The sequence below is a fragment of the Oncorhynchus tshawytscha genome, linkage group LG33 (assembly GCF_018296145.1).
Source record: "Oncorhynchus tshawytscha isolate Ot180627B linkage group LG33, Otsh_v2.0, whole genome shotgun sequence".
NCBI lineage: Eukaryota > Metazoa > Chordata > Actinopteri > Salmoniformes > Salmonidae > Oncorhynchus > Oncorhynchus tshawytscha.
In genome coordinates, this window is record NC_056461.1 from 28,942,512 (window position 1) to 28,968,388 (window position 25,877).

The 25,877-nt window shown below is 43.0% G+C and overlaps 2 protein-coding genes across 5 annotated transcripts; both read right to left on the reverse strand.

The window, feature by feature from the left end:
• Positions 1-599: 599 nt before the first annotated feature.
• LOC112231096 (inositol polyphosphate 5-phosphatase K) lies at positions 600-10,537 on the reverse strand. Of its 2 annotated transcripts, none has more exons than XM_042311463.1 (13): positions 10,250-10,537; positions 7,605-8,207; positions 7,005-7,112; positions 6,712-6,820; positions 6,343-6,459; positions 5,679-5,854; positions 5,106-5,217; positions 4,698-4,807; positions 4,371-4,581; positions 4,029-4,166; positions 2,157-2,222; positions 1,898-2,002; positions 600-1,785 (listed from the first exon to the last, which is right to left on the reverse strand). In XM_042311463.1, exons 2-13 carry the CDS (start codon positions 8,201-8,203, stop codon positions 1,315-1,317), a joined length of 2,322 nt encoding a protein of 773 aa, XP_042167397.1. In that variant the 5' UTR covers positions 8,204-8,207; positions 10,250-10,537; the 3' UTR covers positions 600-1,314. The 2 variants fall into 2 exon arrangements, with proteins under 2 accessions (XP_042167397.1, XP_024253404.2); XM_024397636.2 differs by having other exon boundaries at positions 9,765-10,537.
• An 881-nt stretch (positions 10,538-11,418) lies between these two features.
• LOC112231097 (smoothelin) lies at positions 11,419-24,591 on the reverse strand. 3 transcript variants are annotated; one of them, XM_042311112.1, is made up of 8 exons: positions 24,309-24,590; positions 20,602-20,768; positions 13,808-13,883; positions 13,537-13,662; positions 13,122-13,176; positions 12,887-13,007; positions 12,555-12,706; positions 11,419-12,233 (listed from the first exon to the last, which is right to left on the reverse strand). In XM_042311112.1, exons 2-8 carry the CDS (start codon positions 20,743-20,745, stop codon positions 12,086-12,088), a joined length of 822 nt encoding a protein of 273 aa, XP_042167046.1. In that variant the 5' UTR covers positions 20,746-20,768; positions 24,309-24,590; the 3' UTR covers positions 11,419-12,085. The 3 variants fall into 3 exon arrangements, with proteins under 3 accessions (XP_042167046.1, XP_024253405.1, XP_024253406.1); XM_024397637.2 differs by having other exon boundaries at positions 24,313-24,583; XM_024397638.2 differs by lacking the exon at positions 13,537-13,662 and having other exon boundaries at positions 24,313-24,591.
• Between the last annotated feature and the right edge of the window lie 1,286 nt (positions 24,592-25,877).

The following is a 25,877-nucleotide window of genomic DNA, read 5'->3' on the forward strand; positions in this document are numbered from 1 at the left end:
GAACAAGCCAAGAGGTATGAATACTTTATGAAGGCACTTCATATATTTCTTTCAGGCAGGACCATATAGAACTGAATAAGAGCTTATTTTACTTGGAAAGTTGTCTATTAATCAGCTACCCAAAAACTAAAGCTTCCATTCATCATAAATATTTTTAGTTGGTAATGTTTAAAGGTCTATACTTCCAAAATGCTTCAAGATATCCTTATGATGTTTGTGTATGTAGGGCAGCGAACAGACTATGTGTATTCCACATTTTATCAGTATTAAAACGTGCAATATTGGGTTCTGTGAACTTATGCAGCCGATCCCCTCTCCAGCCCGGCATTATTCTGCACTTTTGGAGTTTAGGATGTGTGTCATTTTTTCTATCAATTTAACTGCTTTTGCAGTAAAATATTTTTACACACCCATCCATTTCATAAATGGAGACAAGAGATGTGAAAAAACATGGCTATGTTTTGTTCTAACTTGGGTAGGGATATCTCAAAAAACTAAAGCCCTGTTTGAGGATTGGTCATTAGCCTGTGTGGACTCTGCACGTTTTAATTACGAGCTGTCCCATTGAATGTTCTGTGCATGATATCAAAAATCAAAAGTATTTTTCTCAGGATTATCATTTTATTTTCCACACACAACCAATATGTCCACAACCAAAACAAACCACAAAATCATTAGAATCCTTATCACTCTGAAAATAAGACAGGAATGTTTTTTTCTCTCAAACATGTACAATTCTACACACATATACACAAGATGGGGAGATTCAGAAACCGGTTGAAGTGGTTTAATATCAGTTGGCGCTTAGGGGCATGGAAAGATGGATATCATTACCACACCAAGTGATCCGGCCCATATGGGTAGGGCATATAGACATCCTTTAAACTTACCATAACAACAACAGTACTGTACATTGCAGATTTACTCTTGCTTTGGCTTTACATTTATTGTGTACATAGAGTATCGATATGAGTCTGCAAAAGCACTTCTTGGGGTAAGACTTAGACTGTTATCGGTTTGGACTAGCTCCTGACTCCAAAGGACACACAGTGTATGTATGGGATGAAGTCACTGATAAGTAGATTAAGAAACAGAGACAACTGGTTCACTACCATGTGGAATGTTGCAAACTACAAGTCATACAATGCACTGCTTTTATGAGCGCAGTGACAGTGTGGGGTCAGATCAGCATCAGAATAATGGACCATATCAGCCCTAGATTCTATCATATAGTCTTTACTGGCCTCATTTCAACAGTCTTATCTTAATGTTTGTGCACATTCATGACCCCACAGAGATTGTTGCTTGGGCTTCTCATAAACTTGTCTCTCCAGTCTTGCCTGGTGACCTGCCCCCTGTCGGGGTGACCTGAGTTGGCCTGTGTTCCCCCAGGATGGCAGCAATCAGAGCCTCTGGGGCTGAGACCCCACCCCCGGGTGACACAGGGCTGCGGGGCGTGAGTGGGCTGATGGGCGACGGCAGTGTGTCCTGGGGGGAGACCAGGCGCTCCTTCTTAGCTGCAGAGCAGGGCGAGCGGCTGCTTGGTAGGCCCTCTAGGGGACGAGGGTGCAAGCTGAGGCCCTGCAGGGAGGGCATGGGGGTGTTGGAGTGAGCAGGACTGCGGCTGCGGCGGTGACGATGGTGGTGTTTGCTTTTTCCAGGGCTTGGGCTGCGGGAGCTAGCAGGTGCCAGCAGGACCAGTGTGCTGTCATCCTCCGAGCTGACGTCAGAACTGTCTGAGCGGCATACTGGTGGGGCTGTCGGGCTGCGCACAGGAACATGGATCTATGGGAGATGGAGGGTTGTTGAAGAGAGTAGAGGAAAGGGTGGGAAGCAGTTGCTTTATTCTCTGTTCATTGAACAACACAGGAATGAAAACTGCAGGAAGGGTCCTGACCTGAAAGGGCAATGTCACTCCGATAATAGTATTCATGTTGTTGCTATAGAAACCCAAAATGTATTCCCCTGCATCCCTGGGTAAATCCTCCTCTGTAAATGTCACCTGAGAAGAGAAAAGGAAAAAGAGAGAGAAGAACAAAATAGAGAAAATGGAAAGATAGCAAGTGAGTGTGTGTGTGTGTGTGTGTAATGTTATTATCTCAATGGATCTCTTGAGGTTGGTTGTGAGAGTATGTTTGTCAGGCTTTGTATCATACCTGTGACCCATGATCTGCCTTGGCCCACACATATGCTACATAGTCCTTGTGATGTTTGAACCCAACCTGTGAAGAAAAACCACAGATATCAATTAAGCCCATATTGACAAAGTGGAACCATGTTTTTAGAAATGTTAGAAATGTATTGAAACTGAAATACACAAATATCTAATTTCCATAAGTATTCACACCCCTGAGTCAATAATTTGTAGAAGCACCTTTGACAGCGATTACAGCTGGGAGTCTTTCTGTATAAGTCTTTAAGAGCTTTCCACATCTGGATTGTGCAACATTTGGCCATTATTCTTTTCAAAATGTTTCAAGCTCTGTCAAATTGGCTGTTGTTCATTGCTTGACAACTGTTTTCAGGTCTTAGATTTTCAAGTAGATTTAAGTCAAAACTGTAACTCAGCCACTCAGGAACATTCACAGTCTTCTTGGTAAGCAACTCCAGTGTAGATTTGGCCTGTTTTAGGTTACAGTCCTGCTGAAAGGTGAATTCATCTCCCAGTGTCTGGTGGAGGGCAGACTGAACAAGGTTTTTGCCTGTGATTAGCTCCTTTACGTTTCTTTTTTATCCTGAAAAACTCCCCAGTCCCATACCCATACCATGATACAGTTACCACTATGCTTGAAAATATGGAGAGTGGTACTCAGTAATGTGTTGTATTGGATTTGCCCCAAACATAACACCTTGCATTCAGGACAAAAAGTGAATTGCTTTGCCAAATGGATGCATGTTTTCTAATATTTTTTATTCTGAACAGGTTTCCTTCTTTTAACCCTGTCAATTCTGTTAGTATTGTGGAGTAACTACAATGTTGTTGACCCATCCTCAGTTTTCTCCTCTCCCAGCCATTAAACTCTGTTACTGTTTTAAAGTCACCATTGGCCTTATGGTGAAATCCCAGCCATTAAACTCTGTTTTAAAGTCACCATTGGCCTTATGGTGAAATCCATGAGCGGTTTCCTTCCTCTCCGACAACTGAGTTAGGAAGGACGCCTGCATCTTTGTAGTGACTGGGTGTATTGACACACCATCCAAAGTATAATTAATAACTTCACCATGCTCAAAGGAATATTCAATGTCTGCTTTTAATTTTTTTTACTCAACTACCAATAGTTGCCCTTCTTTACAAGGCATTGGAAAATCTCCATGGTCTCAGGGACCATACAGATAATTGTATGTGTGGGGTACAGAGATTGTATGTGTGGGGTACAGAGATGAGGTAGATTTAAAAATTATGTTATTGTTATTATTGCACACAGAGTACTCATGTGAGTCCATGCAACTTATTATGTGACTTGTTCAGCACCTTTTTACTCCTGAATTTATTTAGGCTTACTATAACAAAGGCGTTGAATACTGATTTGGCACGTAATCGAAAGGATGCCGGATAAAATCCCAGAGCTGACAAGGTAAAAATCTGTCATTCTGCCCCTGAGCAAAGCAGTTAACCCACTGTTCCTCGGGTGCCGAAGACGTGGATATCGATTAAGGCAACCCCCCGCACCTCTCTGATTCAGAGGGGTTGGGTTAAACGCAGAAGACACATTTCAGTTGAAAGCATTTAGTTGTACAACTGACTAGGTATCCCCTTTCTCTTTTCCTTACTGACTCAAGACATTTCAGCTTTTCATTTTTTTTGATTAATTTATAAAAATCTCTAAAAACACAATTCCATTTTGGCATTTTGGGGTATATTGTGGAAGCCAGTGATAAAAAAAATCGATATTTTATCAACCAAAAAATTCAGGCTATAACATTGTTTGAAAAAGTAAAGTGTGAATACTTTCTGAAGGCAATGTACTGTAGGTATGTGTGAGAGCAAATATGAACTCTCACTGGTTTAAAGTTGAAGTCACAGTTACCTTGTATATTGCAACCCAGTCCCATGAGCTGCGCTGGAAGTTGGACCTCACAGTGAATCTGACTGTAGCGTCAGAAACTTTAGTCCACTCCTTCTCATACTCTAACGTTACAAGAGGAAGGTCCACTTTGAATGGGAACTGGGGGAGAAAGTATGATAGTGAAAACAGACACAGAGACAGATGGAAAGGAAGATCGTTTCTGAGGCTGATTCTAACGATGTGAGGTCATACTAGTGTTATAATGTGTCAGTAACTGTGAAGGTTTTCACCATATCTGGATAAACATCAAACAGTGTGACTGCTGGGGTGAGAGTTCAGGGGTCACAGGGAGGTTGGACTTACATGTAATGAGAAGACAGCAGAGACCGGTTTGTGGTCACTGCAGGTGTAGCCCATGTGACTGCGGTAGGAGTGTTGCACCACCTTGGTTGCCCCACCCAGCCACGAGGTTAGGCCACGCTGCAGAGCGGCATTGTGGGTAGGAACAGGAGAGCCCGTACAACGCAGACGCCACAAGATACGGTCTGTCCATGCTGGCTTTCGCTTTTTACTGCTGTGAGAGGTACAAAGAGAGAGATAATAGTGGGAACTGGAGGTCAGTGAATCAGTTAATGGAGGGAGCATCACATCAATCACAAACCGTGTATTTCTCTACACAGAATCACATACCTGGTGTCGTATGTGTGTGTCCCCACATCAAACTTATATGTGGGGGGGAATTTTAGAGGGCCTTCTAAGAAGCCATCTAAGATGGACTCACTGTTTTTAGCTATGTTGAGCTGCAAAACAAATGAGAGAGAGAAAGAGAAAAGAGAGAGAGATGGAAATAGAGAGAGAAAGGGAGAGAGAGAGAAAAAAATATATATATACCAATGAATCATCAAAGTAGCTCGTTTGACTTGATGTAGTCACTGAGTGAATAAATATTATTGGGCGTAGGTTAATTTTTGTGGTGCTATAGCTCCCTCTATTGGTAATGAATCAACAGTCTTTGTTTCCAAAGTTAATCATGACTTCCAGAAAATTCCATTTGGACTTTTTTTAATGTCAAATAAGTAGATTCTACAGCTTTCTCACCTGGTCTCGCTCCCACAGCAAAGGGAGCTTATTGCTGTCAATGGCACTCTTCACCACATGGATGTCATAGTTCTCGATGCGGAAGTTAAGATCCCCAAACCAGAACACCACGCTGGGAGAAGAACAAATAACCATTTCATCGACCACTCCATGAGCCAACGACTGATCATTAGACCACATAATTAGGAGTATTTCGTGACCATATGACCAAGGAAAAACTCCCAAAGGTCAAATAAGGGGGTCTTATATTTGTTATGTTTCACACATGTACATGTGTGGTGAAATGGAATTGTGTTTTTTACATATCCCAACTACCTCAGAGAGTGGAGTCACGGCATGGTATCAGCCATTATTGACAGCAACCCGGGAGAAATTAGGGTTAAGTGCCTTTATCAAGTACCGAGCGACAGTTTTGTTTTACTTAGTCGGTTCAGGGATTCGAACTAGCAAACTTTCGGTTACTGGTCCAAGGATCTAACCACTAGGCTAACTGCCGCCCGGTGGACAGGTGGGAAAAACTTGTGGCCCTACACATACTGTTTACATCAGCCCTCCCCCATCCAAATGACCCACTCGTGGTCCAGCACACCCGAGGCGGTCGCGCCATCAAACTGCTGTTGCTGCAGGATGCTCTCAAAGTCCTCCATGCGCTGCTCCAGGTTCCGCATGTGAGCCGGCAGGTGACAGTTCAGGAAACACACCGGGTGGCCGAACATCGTCATCCTCGCACTTACACCCCCTTTATTACCCTGGGGGCAGGGAAGAGAGCGATAGAGAGAGAATGTGAAAATGTCACACACATTGATGGATTAAACATGGATGCTCTCCAGGTCTCTGTAATCAAACATCCACTGTGATAAGCATGAAAGGACAGATGGCATGGTATCAGAGAACCAGACAGCCTGACAGTCCTGCTGCACTGACCTCAGATAAAAGGAGACTGCACCAGCAGCCAGTAGTCATGCTGACATCAACATGCACAGGAACACACACACACACACACACACACACACACACACACACACACACACACACACACACACACACACACACACACACACACACACACACACACACACACACACACACACACACACACACACACACACTCTCTCTCCCTGGCATATTAACATATTTTTATGCAATCTAAAAACTATTTGTGTACAAGGGTTTTTGGACTGTGCATTTACTGACAAGCTCCTATTTTAGAGCAGGGGTTGCCATGGGTGACACTCACCCAGTAGCCCCCGAGGCCTGTGCGTGTTTTCTCTGTCTGCACCCCCCTCAGGAATGGAAGATGGCAGAATTTAGAGAACACCAGCAACAGAACCCCCTGCATACGCTGGGACGCCACCTATAGTGATTAAGGAGGATGAGAAGAGAAGGGTAGAGAGAGAGAGAGAGAGAGAGAGAGAGAGAGAGAGAGAGATAAAGAGAGAGATAGAGAGATAAAGAGAGAGGAGAAAGAAGAAATAATCTTACATTAAGAAGACAAACCATTAGATAAGATGTTTGACATTATACTCTGTCTGTCACGACTGTCGTGAGTAACTGTCCCTATAGAGATTGAGACAGTGACATCATAGCGCGCTAACTCCTTACTGACCAGCACATATCCAAAGCGACTGAGTGTGTCCATGCAAAGCTCACTCCACTGGTCGTGGAAGAGAGCGTCCTTCAGCCGCTTGTTGATCATAGAATTCATTTCCTGAAGCCTGAGTGGGGAGGAAGAGAGGAAGAACAACTCATAACTCAGTGGGAGCAGAAGAGCAATGAGAAAATGTTTGGATGGATAGATGAGGTAGTAGAGGAGAGATCAGAACAGTGATAGAGATATGATGGAGGAGAGACATTCAAGGCTGTCTCCCTGGCACCGTTGTGATTGGAGCAGAAGCTCACCCAATGATAAACATGTCTGTACTCCCATCGCCAGCATGCGGCCCAAACAGAGATGTGACGTCATCAGGGGGAACAGCAGAGCCCACATTCCATGTGACAATGTGCACCCTATTAGAGGACAACACAGGTGGGCATGCACATCCTACATTATCACTAGTTATGCAAACACATACATTACTTTCCCGTTACAGTGATTTGCAATCATAACTGTGTAGTCACAATGTAATTATTATGTAATAATGTATAGCTCAATGTTAAGTGTTGAACCCATACTGTACAGTGACCAGTGGGGGTTCTGGGACCTCTGTCAAGGAAATGTACAGCCTGCATCCATTCTGTCCACTTCAGACAGCTCTTACTGAGATGTATGACATTTGATTCATGTGACACACTGGCTCAAATCAACCCATCATGTTGCAAATGGCTTCAATCACTGAGGCTGAGTTCTGCCTAGCTGGTCTGCCAAGAAAGAGAAAACTATCTCCATGGAGACAACATGTTACTATATTTAGTTAGGGAGTAGAAACTTTAGAACAAATGTCATACAGTGGGCATGCTACTAAAATAGTACTTGGCATCATCAGTCGTGATCTGTCTCACCTGAAACCGTGATCCGTTTCTCCTTCAGTCTGTGGCTGATTTTCCATAGCGCCCAGAGGGGAGCTGGTCCTCTGGGACTGTGGACTGGAGCCTGGTTTTGGGCTGAGGCTGGATGGTGGGGTGAGGCAGGGCTGAGGCAGGTTAGGCTGGGGGCTGAGGTAAGGCTGGCCGGTGTAAGGCTGAGTGCTGTGAGGACTCTGAGGGCTGTGGGACAACAGGGAAGACTCTGTAGGGGACTGGGACAGGGAGATGGAGCTGTGTGGTCCAGGAATGCGGTTTAGAATAGAGGCCTTATCCTTCATATCAGCCTCTGAATCTCTGGAGGAATTTAGTGCAGTAGGTCTGGGACGGCTGAAATAGACTGGAACTGCAGGACTGGACCCAGGTTGTACATGCTCCAGCCTCACCTGGTCTGGCATCTGACGTACACCTGAGGCCAGTCCTGGGAGTTTCCCAGACCCCCCTGTGGGACTGGGGATAGAGGTGTCCTGAGCTGTTGGTCGCCGGGGTAGAGCAGGTGCTGGAAAAGTATTCCTCCCAGGTTGTCCAGAAGGTCTGGCTGGATCTGTGCTGCTTTGTTTATGCTGCATTTGATCCATCAACCTGGTTAGTAACCACAAATCATGGTGAAGGGATGGGAGAGCGATTGTGAGATAGAGAGAGGAATGTGCAGTCTGCTGGGCTGGGTGTGTAATAGAGGAGGCTGGTGAGACAAGCTATGGAAGGACAGGTTCATTTTAATGGCTGAAAATGAATCAATGGAATGGTACCAAACACATCCAACACATGGAAACAACGTGTTTAACTCTGTTCCATTGAATCCATTCCAGCCATTACAATGAGCCTGTCCTCCTATAGCTCCTCCCACCAGAGTCCTCTGTTGTGTAACTGATACCAATGTAGAATGAGAAGATGAGTGACCTGTGTTTGTTTGTCCTTCACAACCCCCTCCCTCGTCCTCCCTCTGGTCACAGACCATCTCTCCATCTATCACAGAGCCCTGTGGCCCGAGAAGAGGGGGGATTGGCATGGAGCCAGAATCGAGTGGGGGGAGCTGGCTCACATTGAGTACCTGTCCACCTCCTGCCCCCTAGTCCTCCGACACCACTGCTGACATCACCATACTGAACCACAGGCAAGCTGGTGGGTACCATCTTTCTCCCCCATCCTGGTCTACTTCCCTGTTGCTTAGCAACATATTTCAGTCCCCCAACCCCCTTTCTACCCCATTCCCTCCTTGTGTCTTCCCTTTCAACTACTGTATGTTTTGGAGATGGAGGGGGGAAGATTGGCTTTCTGTGCATGAAACCAATATATCATGCTCCTCTGCCTCAGGTAGAACTAGCTAGGTCTCTTTCTAATAACCTCTAACACACACATGTTCTGTGGCAGCGAGAATGTGTGTTTAGAGATGCAACACTAACCCACTGCAGCAGCAGATATAGAGGGACACAGCGCACAACACAAATGTCAACAGATGAGCCACATAGTGGTCTACATAGTCCCCCTCTCTATGAGAAGTAGCCTATAGGCCAGTGGCAGGTGTGACAGCTCACTTACCAACCACATTGTTTGTCCTCTGACCTACAGAAGAAGAAAAAATACCCTCCTCAGGGCCGGTTCCAGGCAAAATTGTTTTGTTTTGTCAGTCACTGACAGTCACAACCAAATCTCGCTTAGGGCCCCCAAAATGCTAGAGCTGGCCCTGACCCCCTTAATTTATTTATGACATTCAGAGTGGCTCTGAAAATTGAAGGGCACATGTGACCACTTGCTTGTGCAAGGGTAGCCTAAACATAATATATTGTGGTTGTGGTCATTGAAGGTGTGTCAATACATCAATATATTGGAAAGTGAAAAGCCACCACAAATGTTGTTGATAATGGCTATTTCAGCAGAGGTGGAGTCAAATAGGTGGATTAAGAGTGTAATGGCCTGGGGATTCTATTCTACCCATCTGTCACACATCAAAGTTTATAACAGATCTATAACATCACTTAATACAGCTCTCCTCAGCCATGCACCGCTCTGCTGGGGCACACTGACATCATAGAAAATACAAAACAAGAATGTATGATCATCAACCAACATACAATAATAATCACATAGCCTATAGACAGATGCCTGCTGTATGGTTGCGCACACAGACAAATACATTACCTTTTATCTGAAAGGTGTACAAGGAATCGGTCTCAAACTGGCGCAAGGCAGGGCATGGTAAAATAGACTTATCCAATTGAATCGGTCCAGGATACGGACAGAAACATCTACGCTTTCTTTCAATCCTCAAAAAGACAGGACTTCACGGTATACGGTTTTCTTCGACGCGTCTGAAATATATACTACGCCTCGGGGAATGACAAATAGATACCGTAGAGAGACAAGTACATACCGTGGAGAATGACAGCAGTCAGTGACGCTTGCGCGAGCTGTCAAAGGTAATAAACCTGGCGCCGGTCCCGGTACGCGAGTTTAGTGGCATAAAATGTGAAAACACAGTAACCTAGAGCCTTATTTCCAGTAAACATATCCTTGAGATGTGTGTTTAGCTCATTTACATGAATAGGCTACTAGAAGAGCATCTGTACGTGTGATGCAGACTGCCCAGTTAACGGGACAGCTGCCTGCGTCTCGATCCTGCTTACCTGCTGCCTGACCGGTGCAACTGTTTTCCTAGAGAGGAACCCACTCTCTCATCACTCACACAGCGCCCTAATAATATCTGATTGAGAATAGAGTCAGAGTGAGACCGTAATAAATGCACCCAAGAAATCACAACCTCCAAATTCAGCAGGCGTTGTGACTAGGTTTCTATAAATGAACTGCGCAGAATGAAAATGTCAGGCTGGTAGGCTATCTTAACGTGCACAGCCGTGTAGCCTATAGCCTAGCTGTTATTCTACAGGACACTGCGCAAGAGCACCCGGAGTTGGGGCCCCGCGTGACCACTACGCTTGAGTGCATTTAAATGATGTTATCTCTGCTGTCAGAGTTATCTTACTTGTGAAATTATTGCTTTAACCGTTATGCGAACTATGATTGTCCGTTGAAAGCGTAAAATGTAGTGAAAGATGCCCGCACCTGCTGTCTCTAAGTCTGAATGCTTGGCTATGAAAAGCCAACTGATGTTTACTCATAAGGTGCTGACCTGTTGCACCCTGGACAACCACTGTGATTATTATTATTATTGTCTATGAACGTTTGAACATCTTGGCCATGTACTGTTATAATCTCCACCAGCACAGCCAGAAGAGGACTGGCCACCCCTCAGAGCCTGGTTCCTCTCTAGGTTTCTTCCTAGGTTCCTGCCTTTCTAGGGAGTTTTCCTAGCCACAATGCTTCTACATCTGCATTTCTTGCTATTAATGGTTTTAGGCTCGGTTTCTGTATAGCACTTTGTGACACAGCTGATGTAAAAAGGGCTTTATACATGCATTTGATTGATTGATCGATTGATGATGTGACCATCTGTCAATCATGCACATGGGCAAGAAGAAGACACCCCACCTTGTCAGAGGTGCAAGCTATGTTATGTTATTTTATTGTCTATTTATCAGTCCAAATTGACACACATACAGTGCACTCTATTGGATGAGTAGGCTTGGTTTGTTTATTTAACTGTTATTCACTGATATACATTAGCCTTCACAGTCTGGTGAGCTAGAGTAGAGTGCCAATATTTTGAAGAATCGCTTCCAAACTGTATGCATTTAGGCTACATGATGTAGGCTATGTGACTAACATAGTGCACTATCAATAGTGGAGGGAAAAACGTCCAAACCATTCAAGATGAAAATACAAATGCAGGACAAGGTATGGCAACTCTGTGTTTATATAGTATGATTATAGTCTGTCTCTGAGCACATGGTGGTCCTGAGTAGCTCAGCCAATAATAAGTCAGTGTTACTGCGAGCCAGTCACTGCATTTTATTTGCCCTGGACCAAGATGCCTTTGGGTCTAAACTTTGATGGAGTAGACTTCAGGGATATTTTCCATTTTTAAATAGTGACCAAATACAGTAATGACTTGGCAACAATCCTCATTCAGGCTGAAAATGGTGTGGGTTCCCCGTAATATAAATGTAGTAGTACTCTATAATGTGATCAGAACAAAATACATGTTCACAAATCAAACCACACCATTCACATTACATTTGACCTCATGTATCTTTAACCCATACATAGCCTACCCACAAAAAGGCATTGTAGTCAGGGCACAGCAGCACCATAAAAAGCCATTCCCAGATTCTCCATGGCTCTGACTGAAATTATATCAGATGTGTAATCTCAGTGGAATGTACTGATCCTACGTGCCAGCTGTCCTCTCAACACATAAACAGAAAGTGTCAGCTAATACACACAAACCAATACAAAGATACACACAGTTAATACAAAATCCCAGCTATGTGCTTAAAAGGCACTGCAGCAAACTACAAACTCTTATATGCCCTCCCCATCCCCATATTGTGAAACATCCGTCTCTAGAGTTTCTTTTTGGTTTTAACTAGGCCTTTCTCCACCAGGCATCGGTAGAACTCCTGGATGTATGTGTACACACACTTCCAGTCAGGCTCACGCATCCGCAGCAAGTCTTCAACGTCCAGCAGAGGGGGGCAATCTGCCAGCCTTCTACAGCCAAGAGAGAGGAGAGGAGAGAGACACATGCCTGAGCAATCACAATCATTGTCCCCAGGCAGGATCCACTGGCAGCTGAGCTAGTGGACAATACAGATTTTTTTTTCTCTTCCTGAGAGAAGGTATTTTTGTCAAGTTCAATCGATCACTGCACAGCCCTTGGGGCCTTCTTGTGCATCTATGAGTAGAAAGTGCATTTTGTCAGAGTAGGTTTTCTTTCTGTGGCTGAGGGTGTGTGTGTGTGTGTGTGTGTGTGTGTGTGTGTGTGTGTGTGTGTTTCAATGTTTGTTTAGAATAAATACATAGGAAACTCACTCTGCAGTGCTGAAGGCCAGCTCAAAGTTGTCTTTGCGTGCGTTGGGGTTGAGTATGGAGTACTCAAATGCATCTGGGAAGAACCTGTGCACCAGTGCACAGAATGCTATGCCATCACTCCAACTGGAGGAGAAGTTGCGGATGTCCACCCCCTGCACATGGTAAGGGAGGAGGGGACATAAAAGGGAACACCAAAGAGAGAGAGGAGAGGAAGTGGATTTACAAAGACATTGATCAAGTGAAGTAAGGTTATTGGTATGCTGGGGACACTGTGGGTATAAAACAAGAACATATTCATGTAGATATAAGAAAGTGAGTCCTCAAATGCTTACCTCATATGGTTCGGTTTTGGCCCTGCACCAATCCAGTAACATCTGCTTGACATTTTTCATGTTGGGTTCTGCAACGACAGGGGAACACTGATGGGCTGGTGCCATAGCTGGGTTGGCCATGCTGGGGAGAGAGGATAAACACGTTATTTAACACACTCCTAGTATCACAACTTAGACATGCAGAATTTGATCAATCACACGTGAAGCATGGCTGGCTGTTAGCTCAATGACTCACCTGCCAGTTGTTTTAGTGAAGGAGTTGGTGGTTGATGCAGAGAGTTGGCTGTGCACTGGAGAGAAACAGAAGGGGGCATGTAGTGATTTTGAGTAGGGAAGCAGGTCATCTCTCACAATCCCACTTTGATTTGAAAGCTTGGAGAGAGATAGAGAGTGTGAGAGCGAGAGAGAGCGAGAGAGAGAGAGCGAGAGAGAGAGAGAGAGAGAACCAGCACTTGGTCTGCCTCTACTGATAGCTACTTTATTGAGGAAAAACTTTACTTTCTATGCCTGATATGTGATGTGGTTATCCCACCTATCTATCTTCAGATGAATGCACTAACTGTAATTCGCTCTAGTTAAGAGCATCTACCAAATGACTAAAATGTAAAAATATGTGTGTGTTGTGTCCTTCGCAGGGATATGATACTAACTGTGGGATCTTTGCTGGTGGTTGCTGGTCTGGCCTCTGTTCATTCCCATCCGTCCTGTGCCTGCTTTACTCAAAGCCTGCTGCCTCAGGTCATCTTGCCTGGACCCCCGCTCTTTCTCTCGCTTCTCTTTAGAGAGTAGTAGAGGGAGAAAAAGAGAATTGTAGTATTAAAATTGGAAGTAGGTCAGCGAGTAGACATTCAAAGGGGTTGTCAGGAGTGATAGCAGAGATGCAATCCTGTCACATTTCACGTTGAAGCTCTCTGATCTTACCTCTCTTCTTCTTGAGCAAGTCCCTCAATGCAGCGCGGATCATTCGCCTTTCATCAAAATCCACAGCTTTATCCAACTGTCAGAGATAAACCCATGTAGAAACCAAAAGATGAGGAGACCAAGGCCAAACTCAATAGTAATGGCGTCTTTTGTAGGCAATAACTCCACCATGGTTTGTTGTGTTATAGCCTGGATTCTAAATTATTAAATATATTTTCTCACCCATCTACATACAGTACCTCAATATTGTTGTTTTTAAAAATGTTAGCAAATTTATTGAAAATAAATACAGAAATATCTTATTTACATAAGTATTCACACCCCTGAGTCAATACTTTTTAGAATCACCTTTGCCAGCGATTACAGCTGGGAGTCTTTCTGTATAAGTCTTTAAGAGCTTTCCACATCTGGATTGTGCAACATTTGGCCATTATTATTAAAACAATTCTTCAAGCTCTGTCAAATTGGCTGTTGGTCATTGCTAGACAACCATTTTCAGGTCTTGCAATATATTTCCAAGTAGATTTAGGTCAAAACTGTAACTGAGCCACTCAGGAACATTTACTGTCTGCTTGGTAAGCAACTCCAATGTAGATTTAGCCTTGAATAACTCTGAATGCTCGGCTATGAAAAGCCAACTGACATTTACTCCTGAGGTACTGACCTGTTGCACCCTCTACAACCGCTTATTATTATTATTATTATTATTATTATTATTTGACCCTGTTGGTCATCTATGAACGCTTGAACATCTTGGCCATGTACTGTTATAATCTCCACCCGGCACAGCCAGAAGAGGACTGGCCACCCCTCATAGCCTGGTTCCTCTCTAGGTTTCTTCCTAGGTTCTGGCCTTTCTAGAGAGTTGTTCCTAGCCACCATGCCTCTACATCTGCATTGCTTGCTGTTTGGGATTGTAGGCTGGGTTTCTGTATAGCACCTTGTGACATAGGCTGATGTAAATATAAATAAATTTGATTGAAATATGATTGATTGTGTTTTAGTTTATTGTCCTGCTGAAAGGTGAATTCATCTCCCAGTGTCTATTGGAAAGCAGACTGAACAAGGTCTTCCTGTAGGATTTTGTCTGTGATTAGCTTTGTTTCTTTTTTATCCTGAAAAACTCCCCAGTCCTTAATAATTACAAACATACCCATAGCATGATGCAGCCACCATTATGCTTGAAATATGGAGAGTGGTACTCAGTAATGTGTTGTATTGGATTTGCCCCAAACATACCACTTTGTATTCAGGACAAAAAGTGAATTGCTTTGCCAAATATTTCACTGTGTTACTTTAGTAAACAGGATACATGTTTTGGAATATTTATATTTTGTACAGGCTTCCTTCTTTTAACCCTGTCAATTATGTTAGTATTGTGGAGTAACTACAATGTTGTTGACCCATCCTCAGTTTTCTCCTCTCCCAGCCATTAAACTCTGTTTTAAAGTCACTATTGGCCTCATGGTGAAATCCCTAAGCGGTTTCCTTCCTCTTCAGCATGGTTTTTGTAGGGTTTTTGGATAAATGCAGAAAATAAGGTCTGTGGTAAACCAAGGCATAGGAGATCTTATACAATTACATCAGCTAATGTCACTTTTTGTGAATTTTGAAGCATTTATGTCATTAAAAAACCCATAACGCACATACAGGCTTCCTAATTCATAAAGGTCATGTTAACTGACTGATACCGTATCATCTCGTAGATCAAAACGTATAAGATCTCATAAGCCTATCCTTTCTCCATTCATTTTGCCCATCGGAATGGCTGAACGAACTAGAGGTCAATCATTTCCATTTTTAGGACTACAAGCTGGCGAGATTTATAGCAAAGTTTATGGAAATACTGACAAGACACATGTCTCACCGCCCTAACAATGGGAGTCGTTGTGTACAAAGCGGCATGGCAGGCTGTCTATCTCTCACCTTTCTTTGGATTGGAGGATACATCTCGTTATTGTAATCCTTTGAATTGAATATTCGAAAAGGGGTTGTCGACCAAATTCGACACTCATTAACCTCCATACTAAAAACTCCTTACTTGGTGTGCGAAACAACAAAAAAAGGTCACCTGCTGTCTATTGGCAGGTGTCATTGACCCAGCTTTACTCTACAAAATATGTCATGGAAATGGCAGATATAGGATAAATTATCTAAAGATAGCCTACAGTGGATTTTCTTTATTACGACAAATGTTGATGGAAACAGTGTTTTTCCGAATAGGAAATCATTGGCGAATACTCTTGCAGGTATGCAGAGCACGTGATGTCATCATGTGGCCTTACTATACCCTTCACTCCACATTTCATTCTAAATGCCTACTGCTTGCAATTTTTTTTTTTCAACTATAAACAAATAATGCTTCTTTGCAGGACAAGGATTGCCCTGACTTTCAAGAATGCCTGAATTGTTTCACCTTGCTTTTCTGGTTGGCTGGATGCAAGTTTCACCATCCAATTATTACAGATCTACAGGAGTGCAAGTCTCACCATGGCACGGACCGTGGCGATACATTGGCACATGATAATTATTAGAATATGGCAAATATTAGTAAATGATTGTATTCTATCCATGTTGGCTTGCGCGGGCCACCTGAGACATAAAACAGATAGGTGGAAGGGCACACAGGCTTTCGCCAATTTATTAATTCGCAATTTTCCTAAAAGGGTAATGGAAACACTTCAACCACTACATTTTTATAAGACACTGTAGATTTTTGCAAATACACAAAAAGGTCAGCATCTTCACTGTTGCCTCTTCACGGTCAGCATCTTCACGGTCGCCTCTTCACTGTTGACATTGAGACTGGTGTTTTGCAGGTACTATTTAATGAAGCTGCCAGTTGAGGACTTGTTGAGCCAGTTTGCGCTGTTCTGTGAAGGGAGTAGTACACAGCATTGTACGAGATCTTCAGTTTCTTGGCAATTTCTTGAAAGGAATAGCCTTAATTTCTCAGAACAAGAATAGACTGACGAGTTTCAGAAGAAAGTCCTTTGTTTCTGGCCATTTTGAGCCTGTAATCGAACCCACAAATGCTGATGCTCCAGATACTCAACTAGTCTAAAGAAGGCCAGTTGTATTGCTTCTTTAATCAGGACAACAGTTTTCAGCTGTGCTAACATAATTGTAAAAGGGTTTTCTAATGATCAATTAGCCTTTTCAAATTCTAAACTTGGATGAGCTAACACAATGTGCCATCAGAACACAGGAGTGATGGTTGCTGATAATGGGCCTCTGTACGCCTATGTAGATATTTCATTAAAAAAATCTGCCGTTTCCAGGTACAATAGTCATTTACAACATTAACAATGTTTACACTGTATTTCTGATCAATTTGATGTTATTTTAATGGACAAAAAATTTGCTTTTCTTTCAAAAACAAGGACATTTCTAAGTGACCCCAAACTTTTGAACGGTAGTGTACAGTCGTGGCCAGAAGTTTTGAGAATGACACAAATATTAATTTCCACAAAGTTTGCTGCTTCAGTGTCTTTAGATATTTTTGTCAGATGTTACTATGGAATACTGAAGTATAATTACAAGCATTTCATAAGTGTCAAATTTATTGACAATTGACAATTAAATTTATTGACAATTACATGAAGTTGATGCAAAGAGTCAATATTTGCAGTGTTGACCGTTCTTTTTCAAGACTTCTGCAATCCACCCTGGCATGCTGTCAATTAACTTCTGGGCCACATCCTGACTGATGGCAGCCCATTCTTGCATAATCAATGCTCGGAGTTTGTCAGAATTTGTGGGTTTTTGTTTGTCCACCCGCCTCTTGAGGATTGACCACAAGTTCACAATGGGATTAAGGTCTGGGGAGTTTCCTGGCCATGGACACAAAATATCAATGTTTTGTTCCCCGAGCCACTTAATTATCACTTTTGCCTTATGGCAAGGTACTCCATCATGCTGGGAAAGGCATTGTTTGTCACCAAACTGTTCCTGGATGGTTGGGAGAAGTTCTCGGAGGATGTGTTGATACCATTCTTTATTCATGGCTGTGTTCTTAGGCAAAATTGTGAGTGAGCCCACTCCCTTGGCTGAGAAGCAACCCCACACATAAATGGTCTCAGGATGCTTTACTGTTGGCATGACACAGGACTGATGGTAGCACTCACCTTGTCTTCTCTGGACAAGCTTTTTTCTGGATGCCCCAAACAATTGGAAAGGGGATTCATCAGAGAGAATGACTTTACCCCAGTCCTCAGCAGTCCAATCCCTGTACCCTTTGCAGAATATTAGTCTGTCCCTGATGTTTTTCCTGGAGAAGTGGCTTCTTTGCTGCCCTTCTTGACACCAGGCCATCCTCCAAAAGTCTTCGCTTCACTGTGCATGTAGATGCACTCACACCTGCCTGCTGCCATTCCTGAGCAAGCTCTGTACTGGTGGTGCCCCGATCCCGCAGCTGAATCAACTTTAGAAGACGGTCCTGGACTTGCTGAACTATCTTGGTCGCCCTGAAGCCTTCTTCACAACAATTGAACCGCTCTCCTTGAAGTTCTTGATGATCCGATAAATGGTTGATTTAGGTGCAATCTTACTGGCAGCAATATCCTTGTCTATGAAGCACTTTTTGTGCAAAGCAATGATGACGGCACGTGTTTCCTTGCAGGTAACCATGGTTGACAGAGGAAGAACAATGATTCCAAGCACCATCCTCCTTTTGAAGCTTCAGTTTGTTATTCAAACTCAATCAGCATGACAGAGTGATCTCCAGCCTTGTCCTCGTCATCACTCACACCTGTGTTAACGAGAGAATCACTGACATGATGTCAGCTGGTCCTTTTGTGGCAGGGCTGAAATGCAGTGGAAATGTTTTTTGGGGATTCAGTTCATTTGGTATGGCAAAGAGGGACTTTGCAATTAATTGCAATTCATCTGATCACTCTTCATAACATTCTGGAGTATATGCAAATTGCCATCATACAAACTGAGGCAGCAGACTTGAAAATTCATATTTGTGTCATTCTCAAAAATGTTGCCCATGACTGTATATACAGTGGGGAAAACAAGTATTTGATACACTGCCGATTTTGCAGGTTTTCCTACTTACAAAGCATGTAGAGGTCTGTAATTTTTTTAATCATAGGTACACTTCAACTGTAAGAGACTGAATCTAAAACAAAAATCCAGAAAATCACATTGTATGATTTTTAAGTAATTCATTTGCATTTTATTGCATGACATAAGTATTTGATCACCTACCAACCAGTAAGAATTCCGGCTCTCACAGACCTGTTAGTTTTTCTTTAAGAAGCCCTCCTGTTCTCCACTCATTACCTGTATAAAAGACACCTGTCCACACACTCAATCAAACAGACTCCAACCTCTCCACAATGGCCAAGACCAGAGAGCTGTGTAAGGACATCAGGGATAAAATTGTAGACCTGCACAAGGCTGGGATGGGCTACATGACAATAGGCAAGCAGCTTGGTGAGAAGGCAACAACTGTTGGCGCAATTATTAGAAAATGAAAGAAGTTCAAGATGACGGTCAATCACCCTCGGTCTGGGGCTCCATGCAAGATCTCACCTCGTGGGGCATCAATGATCATGATGAAGGTGAAGGATCAGCCCAGAACTACACGGCAGGACCTGGTCAATGACCTGAAGAGAGCTGGGACCACAGTCTCAAAGAAAACTAACATACTACGCCGTCATGCATTAAAATCCTGCAGCGCACGCAAGGTCCCCCTGCTCAAGCCAACGCATGTCCAGGCCTGTCTGAAGTTTGCCAATGACCATCTGGATCCAGAGGAGGAATGGGAGAAGGTCATGTGGTCTGATGAGACAAAAATAGAGCTTTTTGGTCTAAACTCCACTCGCCATGTTTGGAGGAAGAAGAAGGATGAGTACAACCCCAAGAACACCATCCCAACTGTGAAGCATGGAGGTAGAAACATCATTCTTTGGGAAAGCTTTTCTGCAAAGCGGACAGGACGACTGCACCGTATTGAGGGGAGGATGGATGGGGCCATGTATCGCAAGATCTTCCCCCCCTTCCCTCAGTAAGAGCATTGAAGATGGGTCGTGGCTGGGTCTTCCAGCATGACAACGACCCGAAACACACAGCCAGGGCAACTAAGGAGTGGCTCCGTAAGAAGCATCTCAAGGTCCTGGAGCGGCCTAGCCAGTCTCCAGACCTGAACCCAATAGAAAATCTTTGGAGGGAGCTGAAAGTCCGTATTGCCCAGCGACAGCCCCGAAACCTGAAGGATCTAGAGAAGGTCTGTATGGAGGAGTGGGCCAAAATCCCTGCTGCAGTGTGTGCAAACCTGGTCAAGAACGACAGGAAACGTATGATCTCTATAATTGCAAACAAATGTTTCTGTACCAAAATATTAAGTTCTGCTTTTCTGATGTATCAAATACTTATGTCATGTAATAAAATGCAAATTAATTACTTAAAAATCATACAATGTGATTTTCTGGATTTTTGTTTTAGATTCCGTCTCTCACAGTTGAAGTGTACCTATGATTTAAAAAAAATACAGACCTCTACATGCTTTGTAAGTAGGAAAAGCTGCAAAATCGGCAGTGTATCAAATACTTGTTCTCCCCACTGTATATATATGTCTCTGTGTGTGTGTGTGTGTGTGTGTGTGTGTGTGTGTGTGTGTGTGTGTGTGTAATGTCATTACGTCCAGCTGTTTTTATCAACCCAAGATAAATGGAAACATACCCTAGCAGGCAATTGTCACATCTATTTTATAAACGTCGACAAAAAAGTAATTGGACAAGATAATGGAAACAGTTTATGTGAAGTATGCACTACTACTGCCTCACCAGTTTATTCAGGACTTCTTCATCCTCAATAGCAGATAACTGCTGACTGTTCAGTATGCCTGACGGTGTGTCACTGGGGTTCGTCTCGGAGGTCTCGTTTGCAAACACAGCCCCCGCCACTCCCTCATCAGGTCCCGCCTCCATGTCCAACGTACTGTATGGGACTTCTAAATAAGGTAAAGAACAGAGATAAGGGGGCTCCAATGGCAAGAACTCCTACACAAATATCCAAAGAGCCAGAACAAATAACATCATTAGTTTGAATTTGTATGTATTATGGATCCCCATTAGTTGCTGCCAAGGACATCTTCCTGGGGTCCAGCAAAATGAAGGCAGTTATATACATTATTTAAAACTATTACATTTCAAAACAGATTTCACAACACATTAAGTGTGTGCCCTCAGGCCACTACTCTACTACCACATATCTACAACACAACATCCATGTGTACATGTGGGTGTGTATGCATGTGTCTGAGCCTGTGACCCTTCACAGTCCCTGCTGTTCCCCAAGGTGTATTTTTATCAGATTTGACCACTTTCACAAGTTACTTGATGTGGAATAGAGTTCCATGTAGTCATGGCTCTATGTAGTACTGTGCACCTCCCATAGTGTGTTTTTGACCTGGGGACTGTGAAGATACTGGTGGCATGTCTTGTGGGGTGTGCATGGTGTCTGATCTGCGTGCTAGTAGTTTGAACAGACAGCTCGGTGCATTCAACATATCAATAGTTCTCACAAATACAAGTAGTGATGAAGGCAATCTCGCCTCTACTTTGAGCAAGGAGAGATTGACATGCATTTTAATATTATATGTCGTTGATGGATCCATGGCAAGCAGTTGCATAGCTAGCAGACAAACAGGTAACTGCCAAAATAAAGGAAACACTTGACTAAATGAGGGATACGAAATATATTGTAAGCTGGTGCTTCCACGCAGATGTGGTTCCTGAGTTAATTAAGGGACAGATCAACATTTACATAATGGGTATCTGAAGGAAAATGGGGGAGGGTCATGCTTTTTCAATTTCAGTCAAGGGGAGGTTTTAGTCATTTTTTGTATCTAGTCCAGGGGAGGGTCATGTAATTTGTAATGGATGAAATTTCAATATTTCTCAGTGTTTTATAATTAGTTGCTTATTAGCCTATATATCGATGTGTGCCCGATGCCACCCCTCATCTCTGATTCTCAGCTGGGGCTATATCAAGTGTGCCTATAGGCTATTTAGCGTGGTCTCAATCAAATTATCCATAGCCTATAAAGTGCATGCTCAGAGAAGCACAGAGCAAAGTTATATTTCTAAGATAGCTGCAGGGATGGTGTAAATATATCTAGGCTGCATTGCACACTGCAAGGGAAATTCCAACCCTGAGCCCCGGCCTGCTCTGTGATCTTGCTGATCAAAAACATTTTAGTGTACTGCCTAACCAATAGCTTTGCTGTGTAGTCCTACAGTGGGAGTTCAGGAGGAGAGTCAAAGGTTCCTTCTGTAAATAGTTTTGGATTAGGCCTAGTCCAAAAATGCTTTATCTTACGCACGGACTAGCCTATAGCCTGTGTTCTGTTCAGTTTGAGAAGGAGAGCGTGAAGATAAAGAGGACCAGAGGTCAACTTTGATAGCTTGCTACTACTGTAATTTAATTTATTAAAAACAATATGTTTCTTTCCCATGATGTATTTATCAGAGTTATTGACCTCACAATAAACCAGATTTGAGTAACATTGTTGTGCTGAAACTTGAAGCAGCAGCCACGGCACAATCAATCAGAAATGGAAGCTCATTGTGCTGAAAGTAGGCAAATTCGAGTTGCCATGTAATGCTGACAGGACAAAGAACAGTTTCTATAACTGCATATCTAAGGCTCTGGTCTGTCCAAGAAGTGAGGGTAAATGGTAGACATGTTCTCTGCTATCCACTTTGTTGTAATTATATTTTTGGGTATAGTGAAGGGTTCAGGGAGGGTTTAGGTAAAGTATACTTTGCTGAAGGGAGGGCCATCCACTTTCATTTCAAAGAGGTCCAATTTTCTCCATGTAACCCGTATTATAAATAACATTAATTCCCTAAGCAACAACATGTATAAAAATGCCCAGTTGCCCATTATTTTAGCTACCATGGCTTGAAGAGATCTCAGTGAATTTGAAGAGGGGTCTCAAGTGTGCATAGGGGGTTTAAAGTGTGTGTGTCTCGTTCACCAGATCTTAACCCAATGGTGAAGGTGCATAAAGGTGGAAGAATTCAAATATGACGTCATTGTTATTAGCACTACCCACAGAGTTCTTAAACTACGGCGCGCAACATGGTCCAACGTGCCAGTAAATCAGCACAAACAACTTTTTAGTTTTGTCTAATTGCCGCAGTCATTGAACTAGAATTGGGATCATGTATACTGTGTTAATGCCGATACAAAAGAAGAGTAACGGAGGACAATGTACCATACGTAGAATTTAGCAAACGAGGCATTTGTGGTAAGTACATGGGGGTCGCCGTCTTTATGCACCTTCACTATTGAACATTTATGGGAGATTCTGGAGCGGTGCCTGAGACAGCATTTTCCTCCACCACCAACAAAACACCAAATGATGGAGAATTGGTGTCGCATCACTCCAGACACTTGTAGAATCTATGCCAAGACCCAACGTCCTGTTGATGCCCCATTAAGACACTATGTTGGGGTTTCATTTATTTTGGCAGTTACCTGCACATAGGCCTACATTAAACATATGATCATCTTCAACCATCTCTCTCTTTTCCCTGAACCAGAGGGACATCTGAAGAAAGGCAGACTGACAGAGCAAGACAAGTGGTCAGAGGTTGAGGATAAAGTGTGTGTGTGTGTACAGTATTTGCGTGCTAGAGATAAAATAATGTTTTTGGTGTGTGGAGTTGAGAGGACTAGCCCTGTCTACATGAATCATTATAAGTACACACCATCATTAATTTAAGCTAGTTATATAATTACGTCCATAAAGCTAACAGGGTTAGGCAGCATTGACATTTAGAGCGCTTGGGACTATAAGGTTCTATCTGCACTTTTGTCTAAATCAAGTTATTGATGTAGCCTTGTTCTGTTCAAGGCTCTCTACCTCTATAGCACTAGAAATACCACAATTTATATTAAGGTCAAAAGAATACTAGATACAAAACAAATTGCTGACACCATTCATACCAATTAGGGTTCGGAAATTTAAAAGACAATTATCTAAGAATCATCTTTTTGCAAATGGAACCTTATAGTCCTAAACTCTCGATTTAAGTTTCAACACCCAGTGATGTGCAGATAGCAGCGTCTCATAATGTAAACGCATAACACCATCTGTTCGACTTGTAGTCTGTCCAGTAATCTGAATATAAACAGTGAGTGGGTCTAAACTGACATAAACCATGCTGCTCTAGAGAACTGTTTGTGTTAACGCTGAAGTGCCCTTATTTCTCTCTGCAACCAGCCTAGACCAGCACACAAACAGTATAAAACATGTACAAATATAGTAATCTAGCTTCGCACATTGTAACACCAATCATCCATGAAATTTGCACAGAGGACAATAGATGGATAGAAAGACAGATGACAGACAGACTGATATTACTACACACACAGTAACTAAACATACAGTACATGAAGGGTAACATCAATTCATATAGAGGAAGCTAAAAGCTTTTATAGGAATTGAGACAACAGGAGAGTCAGAGTGATAGTCACACACCTACCTGTTTTGTGGGTTCTGTCTGTGTCTTGGGGGACAACGCAGCAGCTGTTTGCGACAGGGGATGGAGACTTCAGTTTTACCGTGATGTTCAGTTCAGTACCCCTGTCCCACTTTCTCCTCTTCCGCAGACTTGCACAGGAGAGTGCTCAGCCCTTTAACACCACACTCCCTGCCTCAGAGTTGGACCAGGATGGAGGAGGAGGAAGAACAGAATGAATCATGGGACTGTCGGTCCTCTCCGCCCTCACTACTTCCTTCAAAACTCTTCTCCTCAATTGACTCTTATGTCATGCAAAAACTTTAAGAGGCATAACTAGAGAAAGTACCATGTCTTTGTAATGACACCATTTTGACAAAAAGCTCTTAATCAACTCAGCGGGTGAGTGAAGAGTTGTTTAGAGAGCCCTATATACAAATAATTGGAAAGGAAGTGAAAGGGTTAAATACAAGGGAAGAAGGGGAGCAACAACACTGCCTTATTCAGGCAAAAAAGCGACTGTTCACTGTTTACAGAGAGCCAAGACATCCCTGTATGGAAAGAAAGAACACACACACATTTGGCAGAAGATGGATAGCAAATCCAATCTACACTCATTATGTTATTTTCTTAAGGTTGAGACTAGTGACTGGTGATGGGGGGGGGATACAATTACATAGAGATATTTGACGATAAACAGTGCATTCGGAAATGATTCAGACCCCTTCCCTTTTTCCACATTGTTACTTTACAGCCTTATTCTAAAATGGATGAAATAAAAAAACATCCTCATCAATCTACATACAATGAAAAGCAAAAACATGTTTGTAGACATTTTAGCAAATGTATTTTAAAAAACAAACAGAAATACCTTATTTACATAAGTATTCAGACCCTTTGCCATGAGACTCAAAATTGAGCTCAGGTGCATCCTGTTTCCATTGATTATCCTTGATTGGAGTCCACCTGTGGTAAATTCAATTGATTGAACATGAATTGGATTGGCACACAGCTGTCTATATAAGGCCCCACTGTGACAGTGCATGTCAGAAAAAAACCAAGCCACGAGGACAAAGAATTGTCCGTCGAGCTCAGAGAAAGGGTTATGTCAAGGCACAGATCTGAGGAAGGGTTGCAAAAGATTTCTGCAGCGTTGAAGGTCTCCATGAACACAGTGGCCTCCATCATTCTTAAATGGAAAAAGTTTGTGACCAAGAACACAATGGTCCCTCTAACAGAGCTCAAGAGTTCCTCTGTGGAGATGGCAGAAACTTCCAGAAAGACAACCATCTCTGCAGCACTCCACCAATCAGGCCTTTATGGTAGTGGCCAGATGGAAGCAACTCCTCAGTAAAAGGCATGACAGCCCACTTGGAGTTTGCCAAAAGGCACCTAAAGGACTCTCAAACCATGAGAAACAAGATTCTCTGGTCTAATAAAACCAAGATTGAAGTCTTTGGCCTGAATGCCAAGAATCACATCTGGAGGAAACCTGGCAACATCCCTACATTGAAGCATGGTGGTGGCAGTATCAAACTGTGTGGATGTTTTTCCAGAGGCAGGGACTGGGAGACTAGTCAGGAGAGGGA

Excerpts from the sequence above, each read along its gene's own strand:
- LOC112231096 (XM_042311463.1), bottom strand. The coding sequence starts at position 8,203 with ATGGATCAAATGCAGCATAAACAAAGCAGCACAGATCCAGCCAGACCT. Across the intron at positions 5,855-6,342 it reads CAGGCCTCGGGGGCTACTGG|GGTAATAAAGGGGGTGTAAG; the intron begins GTGAGTGTCACC and ends CCCTGCCCCCAG. Across the intron at positions 4,167-4,370 it reads CTGCTGTCTTCTCATTACAT|TTCCCATTCAAAGTGGACCT; the intron begins GTAAGTCCAACC and ends TTTCTCCCCCAG.
- LOC112231097 (XM_042311112.1), bottom strand. The coding sequence starts at position 20,745 with ATGGAGGCGGGACCTGATGAGGGAGTGGCGGGGGCTGTGTTTGCAAAC. Across the intron at positions 13,663-13,807 it reads CTTGCTCAAGAAGAAGAGAG|AGAAGCGAGAGAAAGAGCGG; the intron begins GTAAGATCAGAG and ends TACTCTCTAAAG. Across the intron at positions 12,707-12,886 it reads CCAAAACCGAACCATATGAG|GGGGTGGACATCCGCAACTT; the intron begins GTAAGCATTTGA and ends TACCATGTGCAG.